Source organism: Pelmatolapia mariae, linkage group LG8 (assembly GCF_036321145.2).
Source record: "Pelmatolapia mariae isolate MD_Pm_ZW linkage group LG8, Pm_UMD_F_2, whole genome shotgun sequence".
In the NCBI taxonomy this organism is placed as follows: Eukaryota; Metazoa; Chordata; class Actinopteri; order Cichliformes; family Cichlidae; genus Pelmatolapia; species Pelmatolapia mariae.
Genome location: NC_086234.1, coordinates 6,380,382 through 6,405,553, shown reverse-complemented (window position 1 = coordinate 6,405,553; position 25,172 = coordinate 6,380,382). Strand labels below are relative to the sequence as shown.

General features: G+C 40.7%; 1 protein-coding gene across 1 annotated transcript in view; it reads right to left on the bottom strand.

The window, feature by feature from the left end:
- The window catches only part of LOC134633673 (thyroid hormone receptor alpha-B), a 156,484-nt gene that overhangs the window by 22,292 nt on the left and 109,020 nt on the right, over positions 1–25,172 (bottom strand). The window contains exons 4-5 of the mRNA XM_063482611.1: positions 17,941–18,319; positions 4,105–4,166 (exon numbers count right to left, since the gene is read on the bottom strand). Coding sequence (XP_063338681.1) covers positions 4,105–4,166; positions 17,941–17,996 — 118 coding nt within the window. The 5' untranslated portion in view covers positions 17,997–18,319. The remainder of the gene's footprint in view (positions 1–4,104; positions 4,167–17,940; positions 18,320–25,172) is intronic.

Here is a 25,172-nt window from a genome sequence, read left to right as displayed (position 1 = left end):
AATTAGCAGACAGGATATTCAACAAGGTTTCCAAGTAACTAATAGGGTTAGACTGGGAGGAAGCTGTATTACATGAATTACTTTGGAAAGTCTGCAAACCTTGTTTTAAACTAAAACAAGAAAAAAGTATTATGCATATTTTCCTACTTTAGTCATCCCTTTAAGTTGTGTACTGACACAAAGCTACTCAAATTACTGTGGTCACGCAATTAAACACACAAGATCTTTACTGTTTGGTTTGATCCTAACCGAGCTGAGGTTCTTACAGCAGATACTACAGCGCCAGCTGATCTAAATTGACAGTATTTGGATTGTTCTCTCTCTGTCCTATTTCACAGTCGTTCCTCTGCTTTAAACTCAGAAAAGGCACAGTTTGTTCTTTTTTCCATACTGCGAGACCAAAAGAGCAAGCAAGGAGACACAGGAAATAGCAGATTTGCAGACATTTCATGTGATATTTACAGTAGCTATGAAGTTGGGAGGGGCGGAGATGATGCACTGCAAGTCGCAAATAAATTCAGTGTGGGTGTTTTAAGTGCAGCCCCACACAAACAGGGCTACCGACAAATCTCTGCACTTTGCATACACGTACTGTGTGTAAGGATCGGGGTGTTGAGATTGTGATCTATCACACAGTATCACCAAGGAAGCGTCTGATTGGTCCCAAATTCATTCTGCAGCACAACAAAGACCCCAATCATAAAGAAAGAAGACTAAAGGGTCGCGCAACAGATGGTTCGGTCCCCACAGAGTTTCAGATTACATTAGGAGACGGAAACGACAGAGACGGCCTAAATCCACAGAAGAACTGTGGCAAGCTCTCGGTGATTCAAAGAAAAAAAGCTGAAAAACTGGTGATGTTAAAGGCAAAGTACACAATAAGTATTGATTTGATGTAGTTTTACTTTTTCTATTGATTATACTTCTATTAAAAAAAATTGATACAGAAAATCTAATGAGGGGTATCTTTGAAAGCCCGCTTTTCTTTATTTTTAGCGGTTAAAAATGGATCCAGTGATATACGCTTTTGTGTGTCTGTGTGCGTGCACCAAGGCGTGGTGAGAGCAGTGACTGGCAGTGTCAGTTGGGCTCTGCCTTTTTGGCTCGGTTACAGATTTTTAGAGGAGGAGGGGGAAGGCAAGAAGCGGATGGTGGGAAGAAGAGAAAAAAGACAAAAGAGAGAGAAGAGCACTTGCCAAAGGCACAAAAGTGACAGTTTTCCAAACTGAGGAGCACTCGGCTTCTTTCTGTCAAATTAAAAAAAAAATGATAAGAAGAACTTATGTAAAAAGAGGAAAAGAAAGAAAAGTAGTAAAAGGGAGGTGAGCCAGAGAAATGACAAAAGGTCAGATGGGAGAATGCAGGAGGGGAAAGAGGTTTAAAAAGGAGTCAGAAGAACCAGAGAACCATCACATAAGATAAAATGTGAGCCCCACTGTGTTGGCAGGGCAGGCAGCAGCAGGCGGATCCCCGAGCCGCTGCTGTGGCTGTGTTTGGAAGCCAAGCCCAAAATCAATACCGCTGCAGCTCTCTGGCTCTGGCTGCCGGCCCCTCCCAGACGGGCCACCAGCAAAACGCAGGAAAAGGAAGGAGATTTTTCAAGTGTGGCTGAGTCAAGATAAATATTTTGTCTCCGCAAGTTTCCCACCATAACACTTGCCGTTTTTGTTTTATCAAAGTGTGTGTGCATGTGAGAGTGTGTCTGTGTGTGTGAGTGAAATCGGGTGGGGAGGGGCGTTTGAATCCCTGAAGGAGTCTCGGGATTGTTTCTTAGAGGTCCTTACATGACAACATCCGAGCGAGGTGACATTTGAAACTGTAAACACTGATGACACCGGAGGACAATACTACACCGATAGCTGGAGTTGAATCAACAGCTATTACGCAAAGCTAAGTGCTGCTGTGTTTATTGTCCCTTCCCTGACTGCCACTTAAAATCTATTGCTGTAAATGGATTAAATGCTGTGTTTATGTACCGCTGAAAGGGCCCGAGAAGAATTGATCAAACTACCAATTATGGCAAACGTGGCAAAAATCGTTTTGGTCAATGCGCTTTTGTCTGGTGCTTTTTGTTTTAAATAGCCTTCTTTTAAGCGGTGGACGTCCCTGAACTTTTAATAAATTAATTAAGTTAAAATGAAACTAAAATAGCGGTGGGCACAGGGTTGCTCTGTCAGAGAAGGGTTTATTTTTGCCTGGGAACATAATCCTGCAGGGGCAAAAGCCAGTTTCTGGTTCCTTTACAGAAGATGTGAAAATGCAGACAAAGGGAGCGACAAGAAACTGAGGTGGCAGAAGGCTTGTGCACTTTGAGAGAACTGAAAATAGAGTAATGTGCAAAGGAAAAAAGAGAAGCAGTGCATCCAAAATCCTTGCATTCGCTCCTGCTTATCCTTGTCAGGGTCGCGGGGGGCGCTGGAGCCAATCCCAGCTGTCTTAGGGTGAGAGGCAGGGTACACCCTGGATAGGTTGCCAGTCTGTCGCAGGGCTAACACACAGACAGAGACAAACAATCGCACTCACATTCACTCCCCTATTCACACCTATGGGCAATTTAGTGTTTCCAATTAACCTATCCCCACTAACTGCATGTCTTTGGACTGTGGGAGGAAGCCGGATCACCCGGGGAGAAACCATGCAAACACAGGGAGAACATGCAAACTCCACACAGAAAGACCCCGGCCTGATGGTGGAATTGAACTCAGGCAACAGTGCTAACATCAGTGCCACCGTGCTGCCCTGCATCCAAAATCGAAAACCTAAAATGTTTGACGCACATATTACTAGTAATGCCAGTAATCCAAAACCTCAGTCTTCAGTCTGCAGTAAAAGCTCGTACAAGTTTTTGGTTTAAAGGATGCAACAGTTTGTAACATCATCACAGCCCTGTAAGCACTTATCCTGGCGTTTTGGGTGCTCCGGACTTCTTGCAATCTTCTACCAATTGATTAAAAACAAAGAAACTTTTTCAAGCTGTTTCAGCTTTTCCTTGGTGTAATCTGAGAAGTTCTGAGCTCCTGCACATATAACTGACTTGATTGTACACTTCTGTGTCCAGCCTGGAGAACTGGAAGGGGCACGACAAGCTGAAATTACACCAAATGTGCCATATGGATAATAAGGACATGAATGGCTCATTAGCAATTCATGCAAAGCTACTCTTGTAAAGTAGCTCTACTGTAAATCTACTATCTATCAAAAAGATTTGGTTACCTAGGCTTTGATTATTGCCTTCATTATTAACATATCATAATTGTCTATATTTATGTTAGCCCACATGGTTGTAAAAAGTCGCCTATTAACGCACTGTATGGACACAACACAATGATATTATGGTTGTTAAGGTATCCATTGACTTGCTGAGGGTTGGTCCACTCTGAGAGGAAAATTCTGACAGAGTATATAATTGAATCTCAGACAACCATGCCCCTAAGACAGACATATTGTCATACTTTCCCAGTTCAAATGAACCATGGCAGGTAAAGCATGGCACAAGCAGTCATGCAGGGAGGAAGCCTGCTGGGAGGGGAAACATTTGGACTCAGCCTTGGGAGATATATTTTATTAAATCAGCTATCCTGTAGACTTGGATTTTTATGTTGGTGTTCCTCCCACTCTATCGCTCCCAATCTCTCACCTCCCTTCCTCACTCGCTTCTTCCAGCTCAGGGGATTTGGAGCTGTCACTCTGACAATGAACTGCATCCAACATGAAAGCAGACAAAGCAGAAGGCTTTCGTTTATTGATGACAGGTGCCAAGATGTTTTACTTCTTCTCTTTGCTCTTGACAAATCGAAAGTGTAATGTACACTCGGCAGCAATCAATCTTGTGCTTAACTTCTTTGCAGTCACTCACTTAGTGCTTGTGTACACTGTGGCGAGACTGAGAGTCCTTTTTTATAAAGCAAAAAAGATTCAGAGAATCCAAAAATATATCAAACACCTCCAAACCAAAGTGCTGGAAAAGCAATTTTCAAAATGAATGGTTACCTATATTCGGAGACTGTTTGTTCTCTAAAGTAAAGGGGTACATCTGAAGACGTCAGGCATATTTCAGGTAAGAGAAGTGCTTTTTTCTTAGGTGCCACTCCATCAGACACTCACCAGTCATGCTCTTCACCGAACATTGGCTGTTCTTCCTCTTCCTTTTTGGGCCATTGAGCCACCTGAGAAATAACAAAGGGACAAAGAGAGACAAGCAAAGAGGAACAATCAGCGCCTGTAAATACACGACACTTATTTCTGTAAAGCTGTATGTATGTAGGTCATAAAGAAAATATATAGTCAGGTATGCCAAACACATCACAGTCTGAGCTGAATCAGACAAATCACATCTGGAGGGTGTTTGGCTCACACTGACATCACATTGCAGGCAGGTGTGAAAACAGTATATACAGTCTGGTTGTTCAGCCAGACAGATTATGTGCCCTCAATTGTGATTTTTCAAATTGCACATCAAAGAACTGCAGACAAATGCTTTCTCCACGAATGGAAAATAAGTAGACCTGATACAATAGCACCATTTCCCTTTATGCCACGTTTGTAAGCCAACAAAACCAATCAGCAATGTGGCCACATCGTGAGGGGAATCCAGTAGATATATTATGTTCCATCCAGTGGTCACTGATTATAAATACAGATAAGTTCTGTTATATGTCTTTAGATGATAGATGGTAGCTTTGAGCTTGCATTTTGGCAAACACATGGTCAGCACTTCTGTTTATAGAGATTCGTCAGCTTCAAAATGAAGCTAATGAGAATCAATACCAGATGGAAATATCATTTTCCAAGTAATCCAAGTAAAGTCTCCACGTTAATATCAGGTATAAATGGGCTCCAGGACAGATCTATAAACAACAGATCGAGTGACTAAGAGATAATGTAATCTGTACATTTCATGCAAAACCATGTACGGAAAGTAAACTGGCTTCTCTATTTGTGTAAACCTTCTCCCTATATCCATTTACCAGCCAAGCATCTGGTACTCAAATCACGTAGAGATATAGGAGCATGATTTGCCACCATAAATTTTAATTTTCAGTTGTAACTGAGCTCTCTAGACCAAAAGTTAAATCATAAAGTTTATGTCAAAGGAAAAGGCAGCTTTACTTGCAGCAAATTGATGCATTTTGGCAGTAAAAGCTGAAAGTGCTCCCAAACTGAATCCAAGTAGCAGGAAAAAGACTTTGTGGGGAATACTAGTAAGGTCCCCAAAACCACTCCAATTACGAGAGCGCTCATGGGGAAACCCCACAATAGCAGCCGAAAGACAAAGACTGCAAAGAGTGTAGGTGTCAACCATGCAGCCAAAAGCAACACAAATTCACAGCAAGGATGTGCACACACACCTGAAGCCACGCTGACACATATGGAAGGCATGTAAAGCGCAGATGGGAGCTGGCTGCTTGCAGAGGAGTTATGAAAGCAGAGAGAGGTGAGGTAAGGGGGGTTATGAAAAGCGAGTACAGTATGAGCCGGAGTCAGCGAGTGCTCCCTGCAAGTCTGGGATGTGTTTAGAATCCCAAGAGTCCAGCTCTTTGCTCTCTAACAGCCTCCGGCTCTCCTCCCACACCAGGACCCTTTAACGCCAGCTCCAGGAGAGGGAGCAGGACTCCATTACAACCATAAATAAACTGAGCTCCAACTCTGCTGGACTCTAGGTCACAACACACAGGCCTCTGAGTTAAATTTGCTCTGTGACAGAGATGTATAAGAGTGTACTCTTTATTAATGGGTGAAAGGATCCTTCCTCTGCTGCTACATTTTATCTTATGAAAGGAGTTTTTAATGAGAGAGTGTCGCTGCCTTTCTAATGACATACCCGGGGTTCAAATGGCGGTCACGGCAAGCCGTCCCTGATTAGCTACTGCAATAAGACATCCAAAGACAGGCATCTAGAGAGATGGATAATTTAATAATTTAAATACTCTTAACTTAAGCATATGAGTGGATTTGAATAGTAAACTTAAAATGGGACTTTCACTGAACTTCCTAACTCAAGTTGACACATCATCCCTTTATTAAGTAAAGTTCATGCAAACTGTTGCCCTGTTAGCCCTCAACAACAAATAAATAAAAGGTAGGTTAGTCTCCTCCAGACTGTACATGAATAAAGGAGCGTTAGCCACTGTGAAGTCAGCCATTGTTTGCAAGCTTGAATTCGGAAGTCTCAACTTTAGCTTATTGCTGTTGTCATCTTGGTCTCTAAAGCCATAATTGGACAAGAGTGTAAGCTCAAACTTACCTAATACTAGCAGCTCAGTAAGCAAAGTCCACCCATAGACTGTAGGGGTGCATTTTACACACTCTCATATCTAAACGATTTTAACAAATTTATTAGAGCATGTCATAAAAAAAAGTATCTTAGAAATCTGCCAAACGTGAATTCACGTTTTTATACCCAGCACACTTTCAAGAACGCAAGTAAATAAGTGGCATCTTAATCAAAAAAATCATAACACGCTTTTCTATTTTTGTGAGCCTTTTTGTAAAACAGTAAATCTGAAAACTCACGAATAGCAACGATATTTGTGAACTGTTGCATGAAAAAAATAAAAACAGCATCAACACTGACAGTTCAGTGGTTTGATGAGCTTTAAAATCTAGCTGATGCATTTAATAAAGAATAGCTCTAAGCTTGATATAATTTGAACAAATGACTTGCAAAAATATTCAACCACCATCCAGATTCCATGAACTGTATGGAGGAAGTTAGCGTTTTAACATGAGAGCGTGGCTTCTGGAGCCTTCTTGCTTTATGAAGCGATAAACTCTCTTAACCTAAATGAACAGAAAACAGAGGTGATTGTGTTTGGTCCCTGTGACCACTGCGACTTTGGCCCCTTAGAAATGTATTAAAAAAACCCTTTGCGAGGAACCTAGGAGTGATTTTTGACTCTAATCTAACGTTTGATAAACAGATCAATGCTGTAATCAAGTTTCTTTCATCTTCGGCTACTTGCTAAAGTGAAGCCATTTCTCTTTTTTAGAGACTTTGAGAGAGCTATCCATGCCTTCATTTCATCTGGCCTCGACTATTGTAATAGTCTTTACTCTGGTGTTAGCCTGTCATCAGTTAGCCGTCTGCAGCTGGTCCAAAACACTGCAGCACGGTTACTAAGTGGCACACGCAAGTAAGCACATATCTCCCATACTGGCATCATTACACTGGCTGCCAGTTAGTTTTCAAATTAATTTTAAGATTTTATTATTTGTTTTTAAGGCGTTGCATGGGTTAGCACCCTCATACCTTTCTGATCTTTTAAATTGGTACACTCCTGCAAAATCACTGAGGTCTGCAGATTAATTGCTCCTGGCTGTCCCGAGGTCCAGATTAAAGTACAGAGGAGATCGGGACTTGCTGCAACTGCTCCTAAATTGTGGAACAAATTGCCCCTTCACATTAGGACCTCCCTAACACTGGACACTTTCAAAACCCGTCTGAAAACCCACTTTTACTCCCTGGCTTTTAAATCAGAATGAGTTTGCATTACTTTTATTGATCTTATTTTTTACTCAAATCTTCTAATTTGATGATTGTTTTTCTTAACTTTTATCATGTCTCCCTATGTTTTTATCTCTTTTGATTATCTTAATTGTACAGCACCTTGGCCAACAGTTGTTGTTTTAAATGTGCCATATAAATAAATTTGACTTTGACTTTGATAAAGCGCTATACTGCCATGATTGCAACTCTCAGTAAGTCTTGTTTACACAAAGACAAAACAAAAAAGTTCTACACTAAATGAGCTCCAGTCATGTTACTCATTGCTTAATGTTTCTGTGGCTATATTGGACATTTTTCTTCTCTGCTCTCTTGGTCGAAAAAACATAAGTCTGATAAACAACATGTTTTATGTTACTGCTTCTAAATGAGACACAGGCTTTTCTTTTCTCCTGTAAGAGAGCATGTTTTTATGTTTCACACCAGCAAACATTGTCTCCAACTGGGAAACATAACAATATAATTACCTGTCAGGCTCGCGAGTTGCTGTAATTGTGCATGAATGCCGTCTCAAACTGCCCTTCATATTTTAAACTGGTTTTAATTATAGCAGTGTCTTGTTCTCAGCTATGGTTCCCTTTTGCCCTTTTCAGAATACAAATGTGTATTATAATGGGCTCTTGAACAGCCCGTTGAATTAAGGCTTGATTTATCATGAGTGTTGGGTATCTTCTTTGGTGGATTTCAGTGGTCAAAAGCACGGTATAATGTTACTGGCACTGACAACCGTCTCCACTTCTAGGAGTCATGCTGCTCACCTGTGAAGCAACACTTCTACATACAACAACAAATTGCTGCAATATGCATATTTTACAAAGTAATACCTAAAGAAATCTGAGAGCCTTTGAACATGGCTGTTGTTTTTCATTCACTTTGTGGGCAAACATGTCAGTTAAAGTGCCAGTAGGATGTGAAAAAAAGAATTAAAGCTGTCACAGCAGCAGAAAGATGCGATGGGGTTTTCACTCACTGCCACTCAAAGGTAAATATCTCTCCCTCTGCCAACTGGCTCCAACATCACTCCATGGAGCTGCTGGAGGCGACAACCCATCAGACTGTCAGCTATGTGACAGCTCAGTCTTCCAGTGCAGCAGCATGTTGGTGCAGATGGGAACATCAGCAAACGGGATGACATCAGATACTCATTAATCAGGTCTCTGTCACTCCTACAAGGACTATACTTCTATACTACACTAAACACTATCCGATACCTCTGCATTTCTGTACAAAAAGTTTGCACAAACCCTAAGGTGCCACAACACAAGCTCGGCAATGTGAGCTCTGATGAATGATGCAACAAATGGCAGAGTAATGACTAGTGATTCACTGAAAATTATAACAAAATAATAACAAAAACACAGAAACAACAGCTCTTTCTTACCAATTTTAACTAGTGACAGGAAAAAAGGAAATACTTTTCCCTAGCAACCGGTGGTTGCCAGGTGGTTGCTAACTGGTCTCTAGGCCTTTGTGACCAGAGCAGCCAGCTAGCCTTAGCTAGCTAACGTGGACCACTTGAAAAACAGCGAGAAGATGAGGATCAACAGCAGCCGCAAGTGCAGAGAAACAAACTTTCTATTAAATCAAAATAAGAATTACGTAACCAACAGAGTGAGTTTCTACAAATATGCAAGAGAAGTTTTTAGCCACAGTAAAAAGCATGCTATTAGCATCCGCTAAAGCCATGATAAAGTAGGCTATAACCCACCCTAACTTCAAATGTACTCATGATGTCACATCCACATTGTGGTACCACAACTTAGAACTTATTACCAGATGGCAATGCCTAAAATCAAGGCTTTAATATGGGAATCCAGAAGCTAATGGGTCATATTACATTGCCTACCTCTGCCTTTTATATACAGTCTATGCAGTAACCTCAGAGGTGTTCTTTGTTCAAAGAGCTTTCATTAAAAAAAGACAAACATTGTGACGAGTGGCCCTGAAAAATAAAATAGCTTTATAATACATAACATAATGGCATAAAATGACTGTATTTACAAAAGTGGTTTAGTCTGAAAGCTTTAACGGCTGTTTAGATTCACAGCGGCATGTTGCATCTGTAAGTAACATCTTATCTGTTATGATGTTTTGTTGCTACAAACAAACAGAAAAGTAGATGTGGGTATTCAGGTAAAAAGCTATATGTTTTATATATATATATATATATATATATATATATATATATATATATATATATATATATATATATATATATATATGTATATATATATATATAATATGACATAATATAATATAATATAATATATATATATATTATATATAATTGTATTGCACAGTTGAGGAAGACGTTGGTCACTTAGCACATAGAAGACTTTTTGTTCATGGGTTTAAACTGAATATAGGTTGATGGAATCTGAGTCTCTGCAGGTTGAGGCAGGACAGCGTGTGCTGTACGAGCATACCAAAGTGAGTTCAATTCCCAGCTCTTGCTCCGCGGCGAGATACAGATTGCAACACAGTTCTAAATATGCGAGTCCTGTAGACTGTGCCTCTCGGAAACTCAATGCACATGCACATACTCTACATTCTCCGCAGCAAACACAGTATAAAACCTAAACTGGCGTTCAAGAGCAGCAGATGAATTCCTTGTGGCTCGACATGTGTGCCGAATGTGTGCCGAATGTGGCCGCGCGGTCCAAAACAAATACACAAGAGAAGAAACAAGAGTTTGAGCCAAAAGGGTGACACAAACAAAACACACAGTGCTGACCTGATGTAGCAGTGGGACTGCAAAATATGCATGGCTGAGGTACAGTTCTAGTTAAAGCTGCAGATGAAGCTGTGCACGGCCCTCGTGCATGGACACTGTCTGTTTTTCCCACTCTCCTTCACGCTGATATCTTGTCCACTCGTGCTATGTTTAGCCTGCTGACCCACATGGATACTCTCTGCCGCTCCCTCCCTTTTATTCCTATCCGTGGAACTTGGTACCACCGAGGCTCCTCTTATTGGAACACAGTCAGCTTCTCCACTTGTGACTCTGACAGTGAGCGCGACACTTCTCACAGGTATTACTGGTCTGTCAGGTAACTGACACTACACGACTCAATAATAAAGATATAGATACATTACATAAAAAGCAGCCAACACCAGTCACAGGGAACTACAGTATAGATTATTAAGGGTAAATATATATTTCCCCCCTAAAAAGACAGACAATCTCTGAATACTCTAGCTGTTTATGACATTTAGGCCTTAAATCCTCCCCTCATTAGAGACATATACATTTTTAAAAATAACATTTATAAAAGGAGCTAAAACAGCTGGTGAGAGCATTTGTTGTTGGCTATATTTGGCTGAGGATTAATGCACATCTGGCACTCTAGACCATGTTAATGATGCAACATGTCACAATGAGCCATCAGTCTCCTCTCCCGTGGAACCAGCTCCCAGTTTGGCTGCAGAACAAAGACGTGAAAACCTCTCTACATTTAAACTTTGCTCTTTGATAAAGCTTACAGTTTGAACTGGATCAGGTGACCCTGAATCAACCGTGTGTTATGCTGCTAAAGGCCAGCAAATATTTATTTATAGAGTTCTACAGGCGCTCTGTAGATAATCCGTCCTACTACAAGAGCACTCAAAGCGCTTTCGTACTATAAGCCTCATTCGCTTACAATCATACAAACTTTTTTTTAACCTAAAATGCACAGAGACGGATGCATCAGGGACAACCCAAGGATGGTATCTAGTATCTAGGAGAGATGGGATCGAACCACTGACATTCCAATTAGGAGATGACCCGCGCCACCTCCTGAGCCACAGCCATTACACACACAGCTCTTTTCATAACTTTTGTATGTTGTAACCTCAGTTAAAGTTTTTCTTTATGTAATCAATACATATTTGTAATATTTTTACCCTCCTAACTACGCTCACTCTTCCTTTTCCACGCTTATCTACATTCTGCTGATACTCTGTGATTGGCTAGAGTTTGTTGCCTTTTTTAATCTAGGTGAACCGAAACTATCTGCTCTGAAGCTCGTGCATCTTAGACAGAACAACACAAAGATGCTCAAAATAGCCTGGAGAATTATATCCATAACAAACACTCAAAGAGGCCCCCTGTCCTATGTTTAGAGGGCCACAGTCGCCTATTGTTGTGCTTACATGCTGCGGGCCAACAGCTGTGTCTGCCCCGTCCTATACATCCAGAGCTAATGGACACTTTGTTCCCGCCACTCTCTAAATTACAGGCCGAGGAAGAAGGGGATGTAGTATGCCACCGAGTGAAAGCAAGACAACTCCCTCTGATTAAATCCATAACTCTACAGTAACCCAGACATAACCAGTAATAAACATGTAGTTAAAAGCTCAAATATAAACAGCTTGAAATGTTCTGAACTAAAACCAAAAGGAAACACTTTAGTAGGTATTCTACTACATTTAACTGGATTTCTTTCCATATCCAGATGTGTCTGGTGTGCACTTAAAACCTATACACTCTATGTTATAAATATAGAGGTTCAGACTTATTTATGTTGATACTGTGAAGTGAATATTTCTTTTAAAAAGAAAGACTTCACTAAAGCTGCAAGTTCGTTTAGCAAATTTGACAGGATGAATAAAATTAATCTGTCATGCAAACATAGTAGCGCTGAAGTATATTTATTCACACAATTCTCAGTCCAGACTAATGCACATGAAAAAGCGAATATAGACTGATACTGCACGAATCAAACCAAATCTCACTGAAAGTTTTTACAGTTTCATACAGGGCTTGGTGGTTTTACATGATCATGAGAGAGAAATCCCAGTGCTTTTGCCAGTATGAAGCACTTGTTTTACACGTAACCACACCACAGAGATCTGCAGCATGTATTTACTGTTATTCCTCTGTGATCATGATATAATAACTCTAATTTATAACACAAATCGAGCAACACAAATGGAGTTCTGCGGTGAAATGTTCACAGCTCTTTAAAGTATCACTGAGATCCTGCAGGGGGACTTTTCTTTTACAAATGCAGAAATAAAACCTGACAGTGTTTCAGCCAATTAGTCTGATTAGTAGAGGTTTACACAGACTCACAGATTGACACCCACCCACCTGGCCTTAATGGGTACCCGCCTCTCACATTAGGGGTAATTGTGAAATAAACTCTGGTTTAAGTGCTTTAAAAGAGGGTAGACTGCAGGTCACACTGATCTCAAACAAGCGAGGATGATCAAAATACATAAAATCCTCACCAAGTGTCTTTTCCTGTTCAATACCTAATTTAAAACGTTAGGAAGATCTTGCAACATACCACTATTTTTTTATTTATTAGAATCTTATGACTCACTGTGTCCAGCTTCAGGGATATTAGTTGATGTTTACCACATACAAAAACCATATGTTGCTTAAATGTGTTTATCCTTTGACATATAATGCCAAAAATGCATCTACTGACATCATTTTTAAATCCCCAACGAACAAAGGAAGGGGACGTTTAAAGCTACTTTCAGCTAATCCCATATTCACCACGGGTCGCCTACAGTGTAAAAAACATTTGGCAGATTTTTACACTGGATGCTCTTCCTGACACAACCCTCACAAGGATCTGTATTTCCTCCTGGAATCAAACTGGGGATCTTTTGCTTGGTTAGGCAAATGTGTAAACCACTACACTCTGCATCCACAAACAAGGGAACAGGAAGTAATAGTCGTAAAATCCATAGGAAGAGAGCGAATAACAATGCTTTTAACGTGGGCATGGCAGGACATCCTCATGTATAGGGGGAAGGAAAAGCTGAATGTTGTTTATGTGCTCAGTTCCACCAAAGACACTGTTGTGGGAAAATCTGACCAACACAGAAACTTTGGCAGTGAGGAAACAAACCTTCACTCGTTCTTCACCTTCAATCAAAGGCCCATTTTTTCTAATAATGAATTGTCCAGGAAAATATGCTTGGTATAAACTGAATGCATACCAGTCAAGTACATTGTATTTCACCAGATTCAATCAAATGTAACATTTTTACTTATGTAACAAAATTACATGGAAAATTTTACATTCAAGTCAGAAATTTGGGCGTTTTTTTTTTTTTTTTTTTTTGAGTGCATAAAGTAAAAGAAGCACAAAACATGCTTGAAGATCAAAAAATGCAGATTGAGTGACACAGATGGCCTAAAAATTCACTTCAGGTTTATTTATCTAAATAACACCAACAATCACCTCAAGGTGCTTTATACTATATGATAAAGACCCTGCAGTGTTCTGGAGAAAACCCCAACAATCAAACCATTTTCCTTCCCAGCAGGACCAGCCTCGGGGAGGGGCAGCCATGCCCAGTTTGGGGGTGGGGGCAACAGGAAACAGCTACAACATGTAGATGACTGTCTGCAAAGCTCTGCAACCAATGCATAACCATGAAATCCCTTAAAGCAGTCCACTATGCACTGCACTTAATGGCTGATAATATCATTCTGCTGGTAGACTTCGACTGCTCCCTGTTTTCCTCCTTCCTGGCAGCTCCATCATCAACATCCTTGGTCCAGTATATCCACTCTCCCACCTCTCAACATGTCAGCCTTGTCTCACTAACTTCATCTCCAAACTGCTCTGCCTGAACTGTCTCTTTCACACTCATTGATAATCATTTCATCTTCAGCTCCACCACCTCCAGCTCTACCTCCTGTCTTTTTGTCAGTGCCACTGTCTCCAAACCATGCATCATATCAGGTCTCATCTTGTAAACCTTCCCTTTCACTTTTGCTGCTATCCCCAGTTTTTCATCTTCATCTTTCAGTTAAATGTCCCATGACTGGACATTTTATGTACTACGTTCAGATGCAAGACAGCAGACATAACTGGAAATAAAAATCACTGAGTGCCTTGATGAGGATCGTCCCACTTTTTCAAATAAGATGCAGTGACAATTGGAATAAAACGCAGTGTGCTGGAGGGCGGAAGCATCCTCTCTGTCAAGATCACTATAATTGAGGGCAGTCAGAAATTGTCATACAATATAGATTGTTATACAATCAGCAGAAGAGAAACCCATTTTGTTACCATGCCAACATTCAATTTTTGCCTGCATTCTCCTTTTCAGTGAGACAAAAACGAAACAAACAAACAAATAAATTGTGCAGCGCAGAGAGCCAAACAATCACAGCTGGTTTTATTTTTACCATAACATTATGCGGCTTGTATATAGCATCATCAAAATGTGCGAGACCATCCAAGGAGGGGACGCTCTGCAGGGATACTTCTATGTCACAAACTTTTTCACCCGCCATTCCTCTTCTCGTGTTTGTTTTGCATCTTCCAAGCAACAGTGACGCCATAAATCGCGGATGTCAGTTACAAATTTTAAACAAGGTTTTAAAAAAAATCTGAATGAGAACGTCTGGCAGTGACCGGTTCCGAAGAATTAAGACTAGAATCTTTACACACCGCACACACTGCACGGCGTTATCTGCTGAATGTAAACACCAGCTGAGCCCAACTGGAACAGATCTGGTGGGACTGGTCCTCATCAGCCAGCACGTCCAAACTGCATTCATAATCGGCCTGACAGTCGTTAAGTCCATCTCTAGCTTTACATACGGCATATGATTTGGAGAGAGAGCACATATTCTCCATGTGTGTCAATGTAATTGTTTTACTTTGCAGGACAGGTGTCCTCCATTTGTCTCTACGTGTAGAAATTAAGAACAGCAGGTCTGTTTGAGGCTTAAGTGCGTTCCCTGACACAAATCCAACAGCACGACACAATTACTGCGAGCCATCTTATGTTATTTACAGTTGAGAGGAGCACTTAATACTTATTGTACACAGAGAAAGCCAACGATTCCACATGCAGACAAGCACCACCAGCTATCAGCCGAGAGCTGTGATCTTCTCTCGTGCATGATGGATGGGAGGATCTCACATAAGTGCAAAGGATAAAAACAGGCCTCGCGCGGCTCGTGAACAAAGTTTCCTGGATACAAGAGAATACACAACACTTGTATGGTGTAAGCCTTTACCACCGTTAATGCAACACAGTGCAAGCAGTCTTGCATCAGCTATGGTGACATGTTCAGAGGAGTGATGCAAGGAAGAATCCGACGTGTGCAGGAATTTGTGCCGTTAATAGGAGCACGAAGCAAAACAGCATCAAAAGTGAGTGCCGTTAATGACATTTAGTGCATAGAATGTATAATTATCACATTTGTGTGAATTTATTTATACAAAAAAAATCAGAAAAAAAGGAAAAAAAAATCAGCTGAACAAGGCTGACGACATATCAATCAATCTTTAGGAGGAGGGCGTATTCTCTGTCTGCCTTCTGGTATCCAAAACACCACTTTAAAGGACCGGATCAGATCACAACAACTGGTTGACAACACGCAGAAGGGAGGGGAAGAGATTTAATAAAATCCACTGTCATGCTGAGCGCACTATGATATCCACTCTAAGCAGAAACCACTCCAGTCTGTAGCCTCGGGAGCTTAATTCATCGTCCTTTTAATTATCCCTGACGTGCAGAGTACTGCAGCCAGCAGGTACAGGTGTAAACAGAGATACACTCAGTTATTACACCCGCACATGTGAAATGGAGCAAGATGTCCTCTGCCACGCCGACTTTCTGTTTCCCCCGGCAGCAGAGCTGTTAATCTCCTGACAGGTGTCCGTGTTATCTTAGGAATCCGTCTAGGCCTCTGACGGTGCGGAACAGGCAGTCAGTCCCTCCACACGGTAACTAAAACATGACCTTACATTTTACATAAATTTGACTGCGGAGACGAAAGACTGAAAAAGTTCCGGTGTTAAATTCAAACACTGCATGTTAATGCCGGTGTCCAGTGTTGCCTTCAAAAGCTCGCTTTATCCTCTGACTGCTCAGCCTGTAAATGGCATATACCACATGGTGTAAATACAACTACTCATTTAAGACAACAAGAAGACAAACCTGTAAGGAAGAGTCTTTTTCGCCATGATTTAATCCAAACATTTCATGTTTTTGTGACAGTTTTATCCAAAATATATACATTTTTTATTATATTAAGTTAGAGTTCACCCTGAAAATCAAATGTAGGACATGCAGAGAAGTGGTGCGATAGAAGAAGATACTTGTTGAAAGTAGATGATCTACTGTGGTGAGCCCTAAAGGGAGCAACCAAAAGCTGAAAGTGCTATTTATATATCTGTTCAAATACAACAGGACTGTGAGCAGGTTTATGTAGGACCTACTTCCTTTCTACCGAACTACCCCCATCAACTGTATTGCTGTGCAAAACGAGCTACCCGTGACCTCATGCTCGTGACCGCGTGGCAGGATGTAAACACTAATGGGAACCCACTCGGCTGAGCTGTAATTAGCTGGCTGCACGCTTTAATTGGCGGATGTAGACAGACAGTTCCGACATGAAACTGCACACACATATCTAGGTCATGATTTGTGGAAAGAGGTGTTGCTATAGATTTTTTTCAAGTGTACTTCTTAAGATTCTGACCACCAGCTAGTTTCCATTAGATTCAAGACAAGCTGAAGCTGATATCTCCCACTACATGCCATAGGAGAAACACGTATACTTGATTTAAGGGTGCAACGTCTGTTTAAGCAAACTCGCAGAGTTCTGTTGTGTTAAAATTGCTCATTTAAGAACTTATTTGCAACAAAAAATAATATAAAATAAAGACCTGATGTGATTAAACAGAAGCTTTCATGAAGCTTTCAACACTTATTTTGTGAAACCACAAAACCAACCTGTCATTACACCTTCAAATAACTGTGAAGGCGACGCGTCTTTACCTTCGTTATTTCACAGTTCAAATGAAAGGAAATCGTGGTGCTTTCTAAATTAAAGACTTGTTTCAAACCCAAAGCAGCCTGATATAGAGCGATAACTATTTCCTTTACCCAGAGGCCTCTTCCATACAGAGGGGCCCCTTCCTCTAGCAGTATGAGAAAACAGTCCATTCCACTAATATTATGTTTTCATTAATGAGAAGGGGCTTAAAAAGCGCCATGTTTGTTTGCATTTAGGCTAGACTGACTCAGTCTGAAGAAGCTGAGCGAGGGCGGGAACGTCAGGGTCAGGAGCAGCTGAAGGTCTAGTTTCTCAGAAACAATTCAGACAAGAGGAAAAGGGCAAGAGAGAGAGAGGGGTGAGTGGTACGGAGGGAAAAAGAGAACACGACGGTGCTTAGCTTATCTTGAAAAATGAATACTGCCTTATCAGAAAACCTCTTTTCTACAGCACTAAGAAAAAAATCATGGCTGCTTCAGTAAAGATACAACCTACAGTAGGAAAGCTAAAGGTAGAGAAGGAGATGGGATGGCTATAAAGGAACTGGTACGACTACTGCTTACTTTTAACAGCCATTATGAAACAATGATGCAATTTCAAAAATGTTTTTGTATAAGATGCACTAGAAAATTTGCTTCTGAGGCATTAAACTGTGTTAACGTTAAACAATAAATAGATAATTCAAACTCACTGTTTCTCTTCTCCCTCTGATGGGTTAGAGTCCTGCTCCTTGGGCATGTGTTCCATTCACCTTAATTCCATCCAGCAGCCAATCATGAGAGACTGAGGCAAGCCCCACCCTCGGATGCACACTTGTCATTCGCCGGTTGGGACGAGTCGGTCAACAAAACATAACAGGGGCCGGTCCCTAGGGGCCGGTCCCTGGGGTCCTCGGAAGGTTGGTTTTGGGCGTTTCTCCAAAAGGAGTGCACCCGGTGTGTTGTTGCTCAGGGTGATGCTGGAAAATATGAAAGATGATGGAGGTTCCGCGGGTAAATCAGCTGGCCTTGAGGCCAGGGCTGGAGGTGGATGACAGTCTCAGGAACGCAGAGGGAGGAGTGGGATCCAGGCTGGAAGAGAACAAAGGTCACACTCAGATTAAAAAGTCTCCAGATATGAAACAATGGGAATATGTGCACGACTAAAGCTCCCATCTATCAGGACAATAATGATCACTTAATGATTAATACACTGGAAAAATAGAAACCACACTGAAATATCAGGCATAGATTATAGTTTAGACTTGCAGAACAGGTCATCTACTACTTGGAAGGTTGGTGGTTCTAACCCTGGCTGCTCTGGTCTGCATCCCAAGTGTCCTTGGGCAAGATACTAACCCCAAGTTGCTCTCTGATGAATGTGTGTAAATGTTAGATAGAACGCACTTAGAGAACGCAGCAACCACGTCACTAATTGTGGAGGAATTCTGGCTTAACTCAGAGTGTAAGTAGTTAAAGTAGTTGTAGTTTCTGTGGACAGCAACAGAATTAGGATGCTAAAGTTGCTACAAAGACAGCCACTGAAGACCTGGTTGTTCTCGAAACAACCTTTTCAAAGACAACAAGACATTCCACACAACACTCATTTTAGTCCTAAGAGTCCAAACTGACAGTGAGTTTCCTGTCACAGCAGGCTGAAGAAATCACGAAATATTCATATCAGAGAAGCTGCAGTCACAGAGTCAAGGTTACTTTTTTCACTACAATGCTCTATAAAAATGTGTCGGAGAGAATGATCCCAAGATTTGAATCACTAGGAACCAAGGTAGACACAGAAATGAGACCTCAACTCTGTAAAACCCAACCCATCTCAAAACCTGAGACACAAACTTGACCCAAGACCTGACATGTTGCTTTGAAACAGAAAGCATTTATACAACACTTCTACCCAACGTGCTTTACAATTTGCCTGTCAGTCACATACCCAAACACACAAACAGCAATGGCAGCAAGCCATAGCAAGTCATACAAGGCAGTGGCCTAACCACAAAGAGCAGTTGGGTAAGCTCCTTTGCCCTAGGACATGCAAATTGTAGGAGCTTGGAACTAAACCCACACTACTTCATAGTTTAGCTACAATTATCCCACACATAAGGCATTTTGGTGCACGGAGTTATCTTGGCGCTCCCTCCCAGTGGGCATTATTTAACTACCCATCTGAATGTATGATCTGCATGAATGCAGACGACTGATAAAGTGAGAACGGGACACAAGACCGAGTCTGCAGGCAAGAAAAAGCTCAAAAATAGCCAGGTTTGAGGTTTTGTGCCACGAACGATCAATAAAAGTCTTCTGAATTTGTTTCACCAAGGATATGTGGCCATACTACAACCAAACAAGTGCTTCACCACATGTTGTGACTACTGAGTTAAGCTGTCAAATCCACCGAGTCTCATACTCCATCTACCATTACATGACCCTTGGACATAAGAAATAGAGGCTTTTACTCATGCATGCAGAAGCAAATTGATTTTTTTTCCATTCACACACAAAGTTAAAGCTGGATAAGTTGGTCTGAAGGTCAGAAACTCTGTCACGTTCAGCGGTTACTGGTGCCATTACTAGTTCCTGGAAAACTGCTTAGAGAACGTCACCTCTTGCAAAGGGTTAAGTAGTTTTAAGATTAGCGGCTGAATCCCTGAAAGGGTATGTGTGTTTGTGTAAGTACTAAGAGGGTCTTGATCCTTTAACCCCTGCCCTCCTCCCTCTGTTGTTAAAGGAAGGCTTATTTCTTTCCTTTGCTAACCCTTCATTCGATAGCTTTCTAACAATAGAGCACACATAGAGTATAAGAATGGCCACAAATGAGACCGATATTAGTATTACTAACACAGAGAATATGCTGTATGCAATACTGTTTTAAAAACAACCTTTCTAAACAGTAAAATGAGGCTTGCATCAGTTATTTTGTAGCCATATTAGCAGAAGCTGACTGATTGTGAAACCCTGAATTTGATAATATCAGACTGATGGTTGCTGAAAACAGTAAGAGTGCACGATAAAATCCAAATGTGTGGTGATGCACCAAGATTTTTTTTTTTTAATCTTTTTGCATATCAATCCATTTTCCTCCACTTCAAAATAATTTAAAGACCAATGTTCAGCTGTAAATACATGACCACTAATGAAGGTAGGCTACATCATTTATCAATGCATGTAAATAAAGTTAAATGACTTCTATGTTCTTCTAATGTATAAAGATGCAATTTTTGATAAGTAAATAACTCCTCCATCTCCTCCTTCCTTATGTTTGCAGAGGTGTATATATGCAGGCCCACTGCTCCATCTGTCTGTCTATATACAGTGCATATACTCACTATCCATTTCATGTGTTTGTTAATGCAAATGTCTAATAAGCCGGACACATGGCAGCAACTCGGTGCATTTAAGAATGCAGAAATGGTCAAAAATGACCTGGTGAAGCTCAAACAGAGCATCAGAATTCAGGGAAAAAAGGTGATTTAGGTGACTTTGGATGTGCCATGGTTGTTGTCCAATGGAGACACAGGAGATTCACATCATGGATGTGCAGCTGACAAATGTGCAGCATGTGTGTTGATGCTATGATATCCTGAGGAATGTTTCCAGCAACTTGTTGAATATAAGCTACGAAGAACTAAGTTGGTAGTTCTGAAGGCAAAATCGGGCCCAACCTGCTACTAATATACAAATGGATTGCTGCTGGACTTTGCATTATTGGGCCCTTACCAACCACCGATAAATTTCTGAATGCAGAGCTGTATGTGAGAATAATAAAACTGGTTTTATGAACATTCCAAACATTGTACAATTATCAGCAAAAATTTTAATAAACATCTGTTAAACAAAACAACCTTAATCAAGAACCCCACAAAGACTAAACATGAGGCATGAAGTAGGCACTTAAAGACACTTAAAGATAAAACACACGCACACACACTGTGAGCGGAGTAGTCTACAAGGCTGAAACCAACAGGGCAAACTGTGGCGTGATGTTGATATAGGACAGGAGTGATATAAAGTGCATATCAGATATGAATGGAGTGTGCTTTATCATAGCTCTTCTCTCTATCAACATCAACAGATCACCACTACAAGTGGCACTAACCTCAGTGTGTGTCTGTAACACAAACAATAAGTCATTTATCACACTGGAACAATGAGCTCAGAATCTGAAAGCAGAGTATTGTCTGATTAGGAACTGAAATTACATCCAAGTACCATGTGCTATTAGAGCAAGACAAGTCTTTTTATAAGTGGACCCTATTCCTTTCCATTTTCTTCACTGTATCCATAAATAGCAAGGCTCTAAGGAACTGTAAATTATAATGATGCTGCAGGTTTAGTTTCGGGGCATATTTGTAGAAATAGTGCTTCAAGCTTCTGGCTAGGAGTTACAACAGCTTCTTTTGGACTAAAAAGCTTTGGCAACTATAAGAGGGTAAGTACCCACTGGGGTGGTTGCCCTGGAACTACGTGCCATCAGAGCTTTGCTTTAGCATCGCTAATTGCAGAGGCACTGCTCGTTGTCGACGTTTACTTCGTTGTGAACCTTTTTACATCCTCTTCATTTTTTCTCTACATTTGCTCACCATATTGTGTATGCCTACCAGCGAGTTATAGGGAAGTGCTAGTGCATGTTTTTTTCTAATTTGTTCTAAATTGCAAGATTTCCAGCACTGGAGGCCTGGACTTCACTGCTGGAGTTTCTTCCAGTTTTTAGTCCTAAAACTAAAAACTGTTGGTTTTCTTATGTTTAAGTGTTTCCATCAATTTTCTCCTGCTTGTCTGAGTCCAGATCACAGGGGTAGAGTCTCAGCCTAAACAGGTCCCCCTCTCCTTGGCTACTTCCAGCAACTTTTGCAACAAGGCATGAGCCCATGGGGCTAGGCCCAACCGAGCTCAGCCCCAAAGAGCTACACAAGCCTGGGCCTCAGTGGGCTCACTAGCTGCAAAATGAGCTGTAGGGGTACGGTGCAGCGTGGATCAGTGGTAGTCGGGTGCAGTCACTGGTTGCAAATACTGGCTACACGACTTTTTGCAGCACTTGTCCCCTGTTGGCCATTGAAAAGACTGCAGGTTTAACAAACTTCCACATTGGCTTCACTTTTCAGATTCAGAGTCTATTTTTTTATACCATTTATGGTCCTACCAAAAATGGACTTCCAAAAACTTTGATGGTGGTGATTTTTTTTCTGTTTTCACACCGTTTAAAAACAGTTACTCTAAAAACATTCCTTTAGTGTTCAATCAAAAAATATGGGCTGTTTACTGATCTCTGCTATTGACCAGGCTTCTTTAAAGCGTTCAACCTTTAAAAGGACATACAGTAAATTCTGTATTCCACCCAGAAAGCTCCCTAACATTTGTATTGATTTATACCAGGCATTAGCTTTAATTCATGTTACTACAAAGACTGTTGAGCCATTAAACAGATGGTCCAAACTCGGCACCATGTTTGACAAACTCTTCCACAACTTCTCTCTTCTATAAACTCACTACCTGTGAGTTTACGCAACACAAAGTGGCACACGGTATCATAATCACAGATAGGACTGAGCCTCGAGCTTGTTAAGTACTTGTGAGGCTGTATCTGCTACCCTACCACACTAAGAACATCCCCATATATAAGTGCTGTATGTGTGACTGTAGAAATGTTCTAAAAGTCTTTGTCAAATAGTGACATTGCATTAGTCTTCGCAATAAAACTTATCTCCCCCTGTCCACAAGCTATAAAGTTCACCTATTTCATCTTAACTGTGTCCTTGTTTGCTCTCGTTCATCCTTGATCCAATTCAGGAAGTTATGCTTGTATAAATATTCCCTATATCCAAGGTCAGGGCATGAAAATATATTTTAAGTGGTCTAGGGCCAGTAATGTGTACATTGCATACTTGAGCTATGGAAAGACAGCATGAAACAGGGAAGATGAAAGGGGGCAAAGTGAAAGACTTAGAGCCAAGAAAAAAGTTTGGGATAATATATACAGCACATGGAGAGTGGAAGTAAAGCTGATGAAAGCTGGAATGAAGACAAAACAAACCTACTTATATGTGAGCTCGAAGACAAATAACAGGACGAGGTAGAGTTGTCAAAGCTCTCATTCGGGTCTTTTTGAGCATGAATATACATACAAAAAAACCCACAATAACATTACTCCTTGATTTGAAAATAGGCCACGAACGTCTCAGTGGAGCCTTCTCTAGGCTAATCCCCCTGGTGTACTGAAAGTGAATGAAAACTGTACCAAATTTGAGCATTTTTGTCTTTATTTAACAGTAAAGGTCAGCCAAGAGACAGAGTATAGGGAAGAGAATCCCCTCCAACATTCATTGGTTGTCCATTAAACACTAATCCACTTTATATCATAAAGTGTCACTGCAGCTTTTGAAACACATCAAAACACCTCATACAACATTTTGGACTTCACCAGTGTCCATCCATTTAGCTCGCCAAAACATAGTAAATGCTCTTTAACATATACATAGGCATGATTTTCACTCCCAAAAACAGAACAAAAAAAGGAGAAAATTAATGCTCACTGCCTACTGATACACACCTTTTCAGTAGCTCAAAACTGTAGCAAACTGTTGCATACTGTTTTCACACTGAATGTGCCCCAGATTCATTCATTTATGACTCCTCGTGGTGTCAATTACATCGACTTGCAGTGACGAGGAAGAATCTCACGGGGAAATCGGTGCGCTAATCAGAAAGCAAACAATTTCAACCGACACCTTATATAAACAACGATAATGATAGGTGCACTGACACAGAAACCAGAATCCAGTTACCTTCAGTTAAACAGATATCATGATGTGTCATAGATTGTCTTGTCAATGTGTCCAGTATTGTTGAATCGCTGTACCATGATGCCAGTGTTATCATAAGATAGCATTACCGCTTCATTATGGTCCCCATATTCTCCACAACTTCGCAACAGCTTTTTTAACAATCACTGAGCATCTTACAGAGGTTTGAATGAGTTTGATTAAGTCCTATTTTAATGCATTTATGAGATTTCTGGAAGAAGAGGCTACAGCAGCAGCAGTCACAGTATAAAAGGAAAAACTTTGTCACAAGTACGATATAAAGTAACGCAGCAGAAGTTTATTGACACACCAGTATCCCAAAGTTTAGTTTAACAAAGATTTCGACATCAATTTTGCATGCATGCATGCAGAGCATGCAGCTACATTTGCTCCAAGTGATCTACAACACTCATAACATTCCTTAGATCCTGTTTTCTGACGGACAAGATGACACATTCATAAAGATCCTGGTGACTGCGCATTCATCAAATATTGATGTGATGACATTTTCTGTGAAAAAGACTTCCAAAATTTAGGTTCAAGGAATTCTAGGAAGCGCGCACAGCCACCCACACTCTTTAAAACTCACACGTCTCAGCCTCATCTACCTTGACTAGCATACTTTCTAGTATGGCCTCAAAATTTTAATTGGACCTGCAAACGCTGGCGTTTTCCCCTCAAACAGAGTTCACCTTTAATTGCATGCTTTAAAATGCATCAAAAGAATAACTAGTGAATGTATGTTGATGCCTGGAGAAGCAGAATTAATTAAACATGACCTACTCTCTTTCTATGCCGTTTCAGGCCAGAAAAAAGAAAGAAAAAAGAGAAAATGAAAGAAAAATCAAGGTACCTCTGCTCTTGAAAAATAGAGAAAATAAAGGTGGATGACAATGGAGAATGGGGATATTGTTAATTTGTATTGATTTGGGGAAAATCAAAAGAAAATAAGTGGTTGAAATAAAATAAAAGGACATTTCTTTTTTATCTCTATAGGGTGGGCCATTTATATGGATACACCGTAATAAAATGGGAATGGTTGGTGATATTAAAGTCCTGTTTGTGGCACATTAGTATATGTGAGGGGGCAAACTCCTCAAGATGGGTGGTGACCATGGTGGCCATTTAGAAGT